This window comes from Mirounga leonina, unplaced genomic scaffold (assembly GCF_011800145.1).
Source record: "Mirounga leonina isolate KUSES-001 unplaced genomic scaffold, KU_Mleo_1.0 Mir_94, whole genome shotgun sequence".
Taxonomy (NCBI): Eukaryota; Metazoa; Chordata; class Mammalia; order Carnivora; family Phocidae; genus Mirounga; species Mirounga leonina.
The window spans coordinates 41900742-41913197 of record NW_023270855.1 but is presented as its reverse complement, the minus strand read 5'-3'; the positions used below and the strand labels follow the sequence as shown (position 1 = coordinate 41913197).

The 12456-nt window shown below is 54.7% G+C and overlaps 1 protein-coding gene across 6 annotated transcripts in view; it reads right to left on the bottom strand.

Annotated features, from left to right (window-relative positions):
- Positions 1-10031: 10031 nt before the first annotated feature.
- The window catches only part of PFKFB4 (6-phosphofructo-2-kinase/fructose-2,6-biphosphatase 4), a 34724-nt gene continuing 32299 nt past the window's right edge, over positions 10032-12456 (bottom strand). For 5 of the 6 annotated variants that reach the window (XM_034996663.1, XM_034996662.1, XM_034996660.1 and 2 more), the window contains exon 14: positions 10032-11936. In XM_034996663.1, the coding sequence (XP_034852554.1) occupies positions 11877-11936 (60 nt within the window). In that variant the 3' untranslated portion in view covers positions 10032-11876. The remainder of the gene's footprint in view (positions 11937-12456) is intronic. The other variant, XM_034996661.1, reaches the window with a different exon arrangement.

Genomic DNA, 12456 nt, shown 5'->3' with positions numbered 1-12456 from the left:
CTCCACCTGCACCTGTCCAGCCAGCCTCTGACCCCTCGTTCCACACCCTGGGTGCCCAGCCTTCTGCGTCCCACAAACTCGGTCTCTCTTCATAACATAGGCCCTGCCCCCAGCAAAGCTTCTCAGAGCTGTCCTTTCTTACGTCCTGTCACCTGTCTTTGGCCTCTCTGCTCTGACACCCCCACCCCATTTCCTCTCGGGGCCTCTTCCCTGGCCTCATCCTCCCTGACCTTTCCAGGATTGGGGTCCCCATGCCCTCTCATCTTCCTATACCTCAAAAAGTGGGAAACCTTCATGGGGGAGTACCGTGCGGGCTCCGTGGCCCACCCAGAGCTGTGCACGGACAGGAAGGGCCGGAGGCCAGGAACAGCCCGAGGCTGGGAAAATCACAGCCATGCATCCCACCAGCGTGTGTCCATGTGGGGGAGGACACCAAGTCTGTGTAGCTGGGAAATGGTCACTTCCACAAGCCGCCTGGGGAAATCAGCCCCTCCGAGGCAGAAACCAAACTCCCTGTGCCAAATGTGGGGGTCTCAACAAGATGGAGGGTCCTCCAATCCGACTCTTGATCTCAGGGTCATGAGTTCAAGTCCCACATTGGGTGTAGAGTTTACATAAAAAAAAAAAGTGTACTCAACAAGAGTGAGGGTCCTACAGGCAGGACACATGAGGTAAGGACCCAGACAGCTGGACTAGCTCAGCAAACACAGTGCCAGGCCACGTGTATGGGACGGAGGTGCCCAGCAGTGGGGCTGCTGGATTCAGAGGCAGCCCTCTGACAGCCTGTCTCCTCGGGCCTCCCCCACCCGCTCTTCATTCCAGCCGGTGCCCTTCCCTGCTTAGAAACAGACCCTACCTTAAATTCTGCCCCTTTCGGCGCCTGGGTGGCTCAGTCGTTAAGCGTCTGCCTTCGGCTCAGGTCATGATCCCAGGGTCCTGGGATCGAGCCCCGCATCGGGCTCCCTGCTCGGCAGGAAGCCTGCTTCTCCCTCTCCCACTCCCCCTGCTCTCACTATCTCTCCCTCTGTCAAATAAAATATTAAAAAAAAAAAAAAAAATTCTGCCCCTTTCCCGTCTGGTCTACATGAAATGGCTCACACCTCATTTCAGGGCACACACCACTCCCCCAACTGCTGTTCCCCTGTCCCAGGCCACTGGCACCACAGGGTCCTCCCCTATGTCCTCACCCTCCTCCTCTGCGTTTCCGCCTTGCACTCCCTGCTGGTGTCCCGGACCACCTGATCCTCACCTTCCCCACCTTCCACCCACAACTCTACTCTTGCCCCCTCCCTGCCCTGAGCTCTCTGCCAGCTGACTTGGCCTCTGAGATTCACCACTGTCCATTCACCACAGTCCAGGCCCTGAGGACGCCCAGAACACCACCTCCCAAGAGCTCCTGGGCCACCACAGACAACTCACACCTGTCTCCCCAGTTCCACCTGGTCACCCAGGCTGGTGCTCAACTCCCCCCACTCTGCCACTCTCACCTCCAGAACATTCTTTTACTTACCGCTGACCCAGCTCTGGTCTCACCACCTCTCTCCATGCTTCCAGTCTTGAACTTCCTAGAGAACAAATCAGTAGTCAACCCCCCCACCCCATCAGCACCACTCTAAATCCTGCAAGGACTCCCCATGGCTCTTAAGGTAAAGTTCCAATTTCAGTCCCAGCAGTAAAATGGGGCTCCTCGTGCTTCCTGGCCACCACACACATCCCCCTCACCCTCTCTGGCTCACCCTTTAGGTCCCAGTTTAAAACACCACCTCCTTCAGGAAGCCTCCCAAGATGTCAAGTCTGAGTTAGGGTGCCCCTCTATGTTCCCACAGCCCTTGTGACTCCCCCAGCCCAACACCAAACCCTGGGTCATAGGGGTGTCTTCTGCTACTCTGGGGGAGTCAATGAGACTGGGGTAGTGTCTGTCTTCTGTATCCAGCACAAGGGCCATGCACATAGTAGGTGCCGGATAACTGAGGAAAAAGGAAAGACAGGATCCCTTTCAGCCCACTGGCCACTTTCCCCTGAGTACCAGGCCTGAATCACTCCCCTCGGGGATGGGCTGCCTCAGTGCCCCCAGTCCTCTGTGCTCCCCATAGTAGGGACCTGTGGCAGCAGCTTGTCTTGACTTTCCCTTCCGGGTCCACCCTCCACCTTACCTTGTCCTGGGGCTCCCTCTTCCTGGGCTTCTTGTTGGGCTTGGCAAATAGAAGGTGGGAGGTCAGAGTCTGCGTGGGTGGGGCTGCCCCCCCACTCTACTTCCCCAAACTCCTGCCTGCCGTCAACACACCCCACCCCATAGCACTCCTCTCTCCTAGGTCCCTCTCAGGGCCATATGCTGAGATATTGAGACTTTATCTAGAGGCCACAGGAGTGAATGCCTTGAGAGATCCCTCTGGTGGGCAGATTACGGGAACTGACACGGGATGTGTGGGGGCCAATCTGGGGCTAAGGCGTGGTCCCACACCAGGTTTGGGTAACCCTTCCCCACCTTGACCCCACAGGCCTAGGGATGGAAAGGGCTTCTTGTTTTTTGTTCTTTTTTTTTGTTCTTTCTTTCTTTCTTTATTTTTAAAGATTTTATTTATTTAAGACAGAGAATGAGACAGAGCACATGAGAGGGGTTAGGGTCAGAGGGAGAAGCAGACTCCCTGCTGAGCAGGGATCCCGATGCGGGACTCGATTCAGGGACTCCAGGATCATGACCTGAGCCGAAGGCAGTCGCTTAACCAACTGAGCCACCCAGGCGCCCTTGTTTTTTTTTTTTTTTAAGATTTTATTTATTTATTTGAAATAGAGTGAGAGAGAGAGAGAGAGAGCAAGCACACGCATGCGCACACACACACACACACACACACAGGAGCGGAGGGTGGGAGGGACAGAGGGAGAGGGAGAAGCAGGCTCTCCACCGAGCAGGGAGCCTGACTAGGGGCTCAGTCCCGCCCCCGCCAAGGCAGACATTAAACCGACTGAGCCCCCCAGATGCCCGGGAAAGGGCTCCTCCTGATGTTACCCCCCCGGTGCTGCCCCAACCTAGGTGGCCCCTTGAACCTATCTACAGCCCTGTAAAGAGCACTTGTATTGAGCTCTTCTCAAACACCCAGCTTGACGAGAATGGGACCTTCGCTTACGGTGGGTGGCCAAGCTGTGATGGGAATTCCACGTGGGGCCGGCAGCCCAGAGCAACACCCAGTGATGCCCAGACGGCCCACTCCTGACGCGGATGCGGCCCATCAGCCTGGGACTGAGCCTCGGGGCCAGGAGCAGTGAGTGCTGTTAAAAAAGAAAACCACAGGCCCAAAAAGGTGTTCCTCAGACCAAGTTCCCAAACCAGGGCTTGATCCCCAGTCTAATTGTGGTTTCAGCCTCCCCCAGAAATGTGGCTGTAACCGGTCAGTCGGGGACTGTTTGATCAGCTCCACTGAGTCGGCCACCTGCTCATCTCCCATCCCTCAAAGAAAGATGAGGTCATCTGCCTGATAAGACACCTGCTTTGCCCCCTAGAAAGCGGCGGGGCCTGGAACAATCCTTTTCTTTTGCTCATATGAAACTTTCTTGCGTCTACCCTCCTTCTATAGAAACCCTCCATCTGGTCCCACTCCTCAGAGGCCCCCTCCACTTGCGGAATGCCTCCCAATACATGAAGTGGTTAATAAAACCAATGAGATCTTTACATTTTGCTCAGCTGAATTTGCGTTAGTGACCAATGCTAAAGTAGCAGTCCCGGCCATTCCTTTGCACCCAGCCCCTGGGCCCCTTTCTTCCACTTCAGAAGGCAGAAATGCCAGATATTCACTTGCCCTGTGTCCTTTGCCCCGGGGCAAGGGCCTTTGTCCAGGCCCAACCAATCAAATGTACCCTCCTTGGAGGTCACTCCGGGGCTGGTGACCAGCGGGAGGACCGCAGAGAGCCTACTTCGTGGGGGCCGTGGCAGCCAGGCAGCAGCCTGCAGCGTCTGGGCCTGCAGGGACGGGGACGGCCCCGCGGTGGCATGCAGCAGGCCCGAGCAGAACTGTGATTTGGGCTGGAGACAAACTGTGTGGCTCTGTGTCTTGTCCTCTAGCCCCCTTGGTGGCTCTGGGAGCTACACAAGTTCCTTTTCATAAATTCTCCTTCTGATTAAGTTGGGCAGAGCCCATTTCCTGCAACTGATAGAGGACTTGCCCCCGGGGATGGCAGGAGGTGTCCGCACTGGACATCCGTCAGGTGGGAGCTAAAGGCAGTGGAAATCCAGCTAGGATGAAGGGAAAGGGCTCTAGCTAACCTGGCAGGCTCAAGTCCCCACTGGGAGTGTCGTTTAATACAAAGTAGAGGCTCTTTGTCTCTGCTTCCTGGCACCAGACCTTCTAAAACACTTGGAATGTACTGTCTTTTGGATGCTAATGAAAGACTGCCGTTGCGGAAAGGCACAACCCCTAGATAGGTTCAGGATGGGGGGTGGGGGGGGCAGGTCGCCAGAAAGACCAAGCCAGGAATAGAGAGAGGGTAGGAACTTTCAGCCCAAACTGCGGAGGCATGGGGTGGAGAGTTCACTTCTATCAGCCAAAGGCCAATGATTTTTTTTTTTTAATCAATGCCAGCAATAGCAAATTTTCTTTCCTTTCAAAAATAAAGTTTTAAAGTCAAAACATCATTTTAAAAAAATTCTAATCCAATTATTTTATGATCTATGTAACTTGGTTTCTAGGGTTTTTGAAGGTAAAGTCTCCCAGTACCCCACTTCTACACCTGTCCTTAAACTTACAAAGGCCAATGATGTGATCAATGGTGCTTCTGTAATGAAACCTCCATCAAACCCCCTGCATAGTGAGTTCAGGGAACTTCAGGAACTGGGAAGGCAGGAGCCCTGGGTATCCTGGAAGCCTTCCATCCCCCCAATACCTCGCCCTATGCATCTCTTCTGTTTGGTTGTTCCCGAATTGTATCCTTGTTAATAAACTGGTAAATGTAAATAACGTGTTTCCCTGAGTTCTGTGAGTCATTCCAGCAAATTATTGAATTTGAGGAGGGGGCTCATACCTGATGTATGGCCACCTGGTCAGAAGTTATGGGTGGCCCTCGTGGGACTTGTGGCTCGCACCTGAAGTAGAGTCAGTCTTTTTTTTTTTCTCAAAGATTTTATTTATTTATCTGAGAGAGAGAATGGGAGACAGCATGAGAGGGGGAGGATCAGAGGGAGAAGCAGATTCCCCCCTGAGCAGGGAGCCCGATGCGGGACTCATTCAGGGACTCCGGGATCATGACCTGAGCCGAAGGCAGTCGCTTAACCAACTGAGCCACCCAGGTGCCCCGAAGTAGGGTCAGTCTTGTAGGACTGAGCCCTTCACCTGCCAGGTCTGCACTCACTCAGGAGTTGGTGTCCAAATCAAATGGAATTGTTGGACACCCAGTTGGTGTCAGAGAATTCGTTATTGGTGTGAAAAATCCCCCCCAATTTAGTGTCCAAAGTGGTGTCAGAAAACAAGACACCACAGGTGGCCCCTCCCGTGAGGAAGCCACTGAGGACGGGGCTTGAGGAGGCCAAGGGCTTCCCCTTAACAACAGCAGTGAAGGGCTTGAGAAAAGCACCTGGTGTCAGGCGATTGCTTCCAGAAGCGCCAAGCAGCTTAAAGAAAGAGAACAGTAGGGTCAGATTCTTGTGTGCCTGTCAAGCTACGAACAAAGCTTTCTCTGCTTTGCAAAGGAGTCTCCTGTCTCCCACAGCGATGCGGCTGAGGTAGGCCCACCATCAAACCCACAGGCTGACTCTGTGGCTTCCGGGTTAAATACTGCCTGAATTCACAGCCTCCCTAAATCTTTTCGGCGAACGCTAGGCACTGCTCAGGACAGAGCACTGAGTGCACAGCGACACACGGGAACACTCCTCAAGCCCACATCCAGTGGCAACGCTCACCTTCCTTGACCCACTGGTGGTCACTCGACATGGCAGGCCACTCCCCATTCCACACATGCTCCCCACGCTGGTCCTTTCCATACCCCTCTTCTGGCTCTTCGTGTCAAGCTGTAATGTGGGCAACCCAGGGCTCAGTCCTCAGGTGTCATTGCTTTCCTATCTACATTCCCCTCGAGCGCCGTCCACTGTCATAGCTCTAAGTGTCGTCTAGGCCCTGATGATGCCATTTCTTATCTCCGGCCCAGGCCTCAACTCCAGAGGCCAAGATGCAACCGTCCCACCAATGCCTCCCCTTGGATATCCCTAACATTTAATCTGAATGCGCCTTCACTGAACTGCCGACCCCCAGCACCACACTGCCCCCGTGGACCTTCACGTGTCCACAGTGGCGACCCCATCCCTGGGCATGGCGGGCTTTCTCATATGCCTTCACCCAAACCAGCAGCCAATCTTGGCTCTACCTTCACAGTTTAGGCAGAATCTGACTACTTCTCAGCAGCCCCAACCCCAGCGTCATGGTCTCTCGCCCAGATTGTCACAGAGGCCTCTGCACAGGTCTCCCGGCCTCCACTCTGCCCCACTGAAGTCTATTCTGGAGTCAGCAGCAGCCAGAGGGACCCTTTAAAAATGTTCATCAGATCTGGGCGCCTGGGTGGCTCAGTTGGTTAAGCGACTGCCTTCGGCTCAGGTCATGATCCCGGAGTCCTGGAATCGAGTCCCGCATCGGGCTCCCTGCTCAGCGGGGAGCCTCCTTCTCCCTCTGACCCTCCCCCCTCTCATGCTCTCTGTCTCTCATTCTCTCTCTCAAATAAATAAATAAAATCTTAAAAAAAAAAAAATGTTCATCAGATCAAGTCACTTGGCTCAAAGTAGCCTCCCCTTTCCAAAGCACCGTATCACCTGAACCCCATGACCTCTGACCACCATGGTCTTCCTGCAGCCACCCCGGCCTCCCCTATGTTCCTGGAACTTACCTGGCACAGCCTGCCCTCAGGGTCTTGCACTGGCTGTGGAATGCTTCACGGCTTCACCCAGGCCTTTGATCACCTTCCAGGCCTTCTTACACCCCCTCTGTCCCAGCGCCCTGTGAGGTGATTCTCTCTGTGATCTTTACTTATTTCTTTACTGTGTCTACCACCATGAGAGTGCTGGCTCCGTGACAGTAAGTGTTTGTCTGTCAGGCTTCCTGGCTTCCTGGCTTAGCCCACAGTAGGCACTTAATGTGTTAACAAATTACACGGGATGAAGATATAAGAAAGAGCACAGAGGAATCAGATTACCACCAACCCCAGACCCTCTGCACCTCCCCGCCCATGGAAGCAAGGCGTCCTTGCCAAGGGGTCTGCTGAGGGAAGCCAACTCTTCTGCCCCTCTTCCCAAACTCCTTAACATCCCCAATGCCTTAAACTAAAGATGGATTCTAGCAGGGCACCTGGTGGGCTCAGTTGGTGGAGCATCATGTGACTCAATCTCAGGATTGTGGGTTCAAGCCCCATGTTGGGTGTAGAGATTACTTAAAAATAAAATAAATAAATAAAAAGATGGATTCCAGCATGTCTGGAGGTCTTATTACAAAGTTAAACCCAGAGGGAAAGGCTTATATATCAAAGAAATTGTAAGACTTTGTTACTTTACCGTGGTCACAATATGGAGAGCATGTATGAGGAAAGATCCAGGTCCTGGACCAAGGAGATAAGAACCGATTTAAATTGGGCTGATTTTTTCAATACAGGTGCACTTACCAGAAATTTTGGATTCCGTGTGCTGGCTTGAGCTACTAGGGGTCGTTCTGGGTGTCTATTTGGTTGGCTGGAAGGAAAGCTGAGTCTCACTAAATGCAATCAAGATGCCAAAAGTTCCCTGGTATAGTAGAGGAAAGAATCCAAAGCCTCAGGAAGATTCACTCATTCACTGAAAACAAATGTTGGACTGGGATTATCAGACAACTCACCCAGAGATAGTCCCTTTACCTTCATTTAGAAGTTCATTGCTGAGGGGAACGTCTTTGAAAAGTCTGTCTGCTAGGACTGCTGTAACAAAGTACCACACACGGAGTGGCTTAAACAACACAAGGTTCTTGCCTCACGGCTCTGAAGGCACTGGGGCATTTTGGATGAGGGGCCCGCCCTCACCTCAACTCAGTACATCGGCAAAGATGGTATTTCTTTTTTTTTTTTTTTTTAAGATTTATTTTATTTATTTGAGAGAGAGACAGAGCACGAGTGGGAGAGGCAGGGGGAGAGGGAGAGAGAATCGCAAGCAGACTTGGTGCTAAGTGTTGAGCCCCACGTGGGGCTTGATCTCACGACCCCATCATCATGACCTGAGCCAGACGCTTAACCGGCTGCACCGCCCAGGTGCCCCCAAAGATTCTATTTCTAAATAAGGTCACATTATGCGGTATTAGGGGTTAGGTCTTAAATGTATGAATTTTTTTTGTGGGGCGGACACAATTCAACCTTTACTTAACAAGCACCATAGTCACTGTTCTCCATGTCAGGGATTCTTTTTTTTTTTTTAAGATTTATTTATTTGAGAGAGAGAGCGAGCATGTGCACTTGCGCACACACGAGCTGGGGGAGGGGCAGAGGGAGAGACTCCCAGGCAGACTCCCCGCTGAGCTCGGAGCCCATTGATGTAGAGCTCGATCCCAGAGCTCTGAGATCATGACCTGAGCCGCAATCAAGAGTCAGACGCCCAACTGACTGAGCCACCCAAGCACCGCCTCCATTTTTCACTTTAAAGTTTTGTTCACAGGGGCGCCTGGGTGGCTCAGTCGTTAAGCACCTGCCTTTGGCTCAGGTCATGATCCCATCAGGCTCCCCGCTCATCGGAGAGCCTGCTTCTCCCTCTCCCTCTGCCTGCCACTCTGCCTACTTGTGCTCTCTATCTCTCTGTCAAATAAATAAATACAACCTTAAAAAAAAATTTTATTTATTTATTTATTTTTTAAGATTTTACTTATTTGACAGAGAGAGACACAGCAAGAGAGGGAACACAAGCAGGGGGAGTGGGAGAGGGAGAAGCAGGCTTCCCGCCAAGCAGGGAACCCGATGCAGAGCTTGATCCCAGGACCCTGGGATCACGACCTGAGCCGAAGGCAGACGCTTAACCGACTGAGCCACCCAGGCGCCCCTGTTATTAAAAATCTTTAACACCTTCTTCCCAAAGCACTGAGGCCTCTCAGGTCAGGTGTCCACCCAGGAACCCGGTGCCCAGAGACAGGGTGAGGACCATCAAGCTGTCCCCTGATCTCACCCACCAGGAAGACCATCGCAGCTGAAATCCCGCTGAGCTCAGGAATGAAGCCCAGGGCGTTCTGTCACCCACCATGACACAGCTGGGTGAGGCAGAGCCATGGTTACTAGCAACAGCAAACCACCCAGAAGCAGCCCGGCCTCACAGCTCCCTCCACCCGACACACTGCGAGAGGTGCAGCCGGGCATCCGGCCACGGCCAGCCCCATCGTGTCCACTGAGGAGTAGCCCTGCAACCTGCCCTCCAACAGCCCAGGCCCAGGGCAGGAGGTTTGCAGAGTCCAATGAAGTTCTGGGGCAGGGGAAAGGGAAAACCCTGCCCCTGTCACCATCTTCCCCAACCCAAAGGTTGGTGACAAAGAAAACAGGACAGAACCAGCTGACACGCCCCCACTCAGAGCCTCGTGTCGCCCCTCTGTCCTCAACCTAGTCCCTGGTTCCCCTCCCCAAAGGTGTCAAGATTTGGGGCCCATAATTTCCCCTTAATGGTCCTCCATCCCAGATGCCCCTTCGCACATCCTGGGGTGAGGACCCAGAAGCCTATGCTGGCCCAGAGAAAACTTGGCCCTCTCCCTGCCCATGGGCACCAGGCCCAGGACTCACTCCAGGGTAAGACAGTTTCCTCTCCAGAGAGGGGTAGGCATGGAAGTGGGAGCTGGACCAAAGATCCCAACATAGACCTATGAAAGACCACAGTGTGGCAGTCAGCAGAACCAGCTGGAGAATACCTCAGAAGTGGAGAGATGGCCACAAGATACAACCTTAGATTCTTATTGTTTATTTATTTACTTATTTAAGTAAGCTCTAGGCCCAACATGGGGCTTGAACTCACAACCCCGAGACCAAGAGTCAGGTGCTCTACTGACTGAGCCAGCCAGGTGCTCCAATTTTTTTTTTTAAGTATTTATTGCAAAGAATGCTGGACACAGTGTGACGTGTGGCTGAGATCCACCACCACCCACTCCAGGGAGAATGGGAAAACGTCTTCGACACAAGCACATGGACTGTCATGGATAAAACCTGGCAGCCGACCCAGTGGGTTGCTGCCCATGCAGAGAGCACTCCGGGCAGAGGCGGAGAGGAGCTGCCCCAACCCTGCCATGCCCTCAGGCTTCCCCCTGCCCTATCCCAGTCCTTGTAACACTCCGGGTCCAGCAGCTCCTGACTGCCCTCTGGGCACAGAGAAAAGGCCTCACTGGTCCTGCCTCAGCCAGTCTGAGGTCCTGGAGAGGTGGGGACATCCAGACGTACAGCCCGCCAACCAAAGAAACCCACTATGGCCAATAAGTAACTGTCCATGTGACCAAGTCACCAAAACTCTGGGGGACATGGAAACAAGGGCTGTGATCCCCATGTCCCAAAGGCAGTGGCATGGTCCTCTGGTCCTGAGTCCAGGGCTAGGGGCTCTGGCAGGAGGTAAGTCCAGAAGCTCCTGCCCCAGCCCTCCACCGGGTCTGTCCACGGCCACTGCAGTGCACGAGGCTGAGAGACCACAGCTGGGGCAGGGGCACGCACAGGCTTTAAAGCCCCGGGAGGCTGGGAAAGGTGGGCTGTCCTGCCAGGGAAGCTTCTGGGTACAAGGTGGGCTCGGGATCCTGGTCGAGGACCCACTTGTGGACAGCAGGGCGTCCGACTACAGACCCCGACACCTCCTCACCCAGCCTCTCGACTTGCTGGCCAGGCCTCCTGCCCATCTACAAGATGGAGCCAGAACCCACTGCCCAGCCTGCCTCTCTGGGCCCAAAGGAACTCAGGGGCGCGTGACAGATGGCAGCCTCCCGGAGTGGTTTTCTGCCAGGCTCCCATGCACGGGAAGCCGAAGCTGCGCCATGCTGGGAACATCCTCCCCTGGACAGGGTGCCTCGGGTTTCCGGCCTCTCCCCACAGGTGGAGGTCAGTGAACGCCAGGACAGGCTTTTTTCTCTGAACGCTTCACAGCAAATGCATTTCTCTGCCACCAGGGTCCGCTCCTGTGTGGACATAGGCGGCAATGGGGGAGAGGTAGCCTGGGGAGCACGGCCGGGAGGGCAAGGTGGGACCCTCTCCCTCGAGCACCTGGGTGTTCATGCGACCACCCTGACTTTACGTGCTTTCACCGTGACAGCCGTTGGGCAGGGGCGGCCTTGGCCATCAGCTCCCCCAAATGTTCCAGTGTACGTGCGATGGACAAGGGGTGACCCCAAAGGCCGCGCTCCCTGCGTGTTTCTGCTGATGTGAGCACGTGGCGCTCACGAGCGGCTCCGACACGAGGGGGCGGCCTCGGCGGCTCTCGGTTCCTGGCAGGACGGGTTCCTGGCAGGTCCCTCGCAGCCCCGGCAGCAGAGCTCAGGGTCCCACCCAGAGGAGACAACAGAGTCCCCGCTGGGGTCGCCAGGTCCGCCTCAGACAGCTCGGCCGTGGCGGGAACCTCCTAGCCGGGCTTTCTGTTCACATGTTTAGGGCTTCACACTTCACAGAGCCCACCGACCTGGTCGGCTGCCAGGCTGCAACGGCAGGACCAGCTTGTGAGGACACCTCTCACCAGCCCCGGGCGGATGCAGTCTGGCCAAATGCTTTATAGCAGCAGGTCGGGCACCACGTCTAACCCTGTCACCGTTAACAAGGAAGCAGGGAGGCTGGTGCGCGGGCTCCGGGATGTTCCGGCAGAGAAACTCACACGGGCCAGGGGGCCTGTAAGGACCTCATCTGCAGAGGTCCATACCTGCCTGGGGGTCGCAGTGGATGAGGCATGGTCACTGGTGAGCAGGGACCGTGACAAGGGCTTCCTCCGGGGGCCTCGAGATGTCTACATTCTGCAAAACAAACACACACACAACAAACCACAGAACATTCACCTTGTGGTGAGAATAGATGGACACCCACTGTCCTGCTGTCTACTTTCCTCATCACTGTAACCCTCTGGGTTCACATACTCACCCCCCAGGAGCCCTGGCTATGGGACTCCAACCCCCAAATTTCCCTAAGAGCAAGGGCTCAAGAGCCTCTCCACACATGCCGGATGGATGAACACAAGGGTTCAAAGGCAGCGGAGGAAGGTGCCTGGGTCCCGCTCGCTCCTTGCTCACAGGGCAGGCAGTGCCCAGAACGAGGCCATCCCACCTCCTGCCTCAGGCCTGAGTCAACTGGGAGGGAAGAGCTTGTTAGGGGCTCAAATCCTCACCAGTGGGGGCAGGGAAGGGGGCCCCACTCCTGGGGGTGCCCACCTCCTGGTCTAAGTGTTGGTGGGCAGGTGTCAGATGGGGCCCCGGCAGCCTGTGGACCCCTCCTCATCTTGGCCTGCTCTGTCCTCTCAGAGCTGGGGCACAGGGTGCC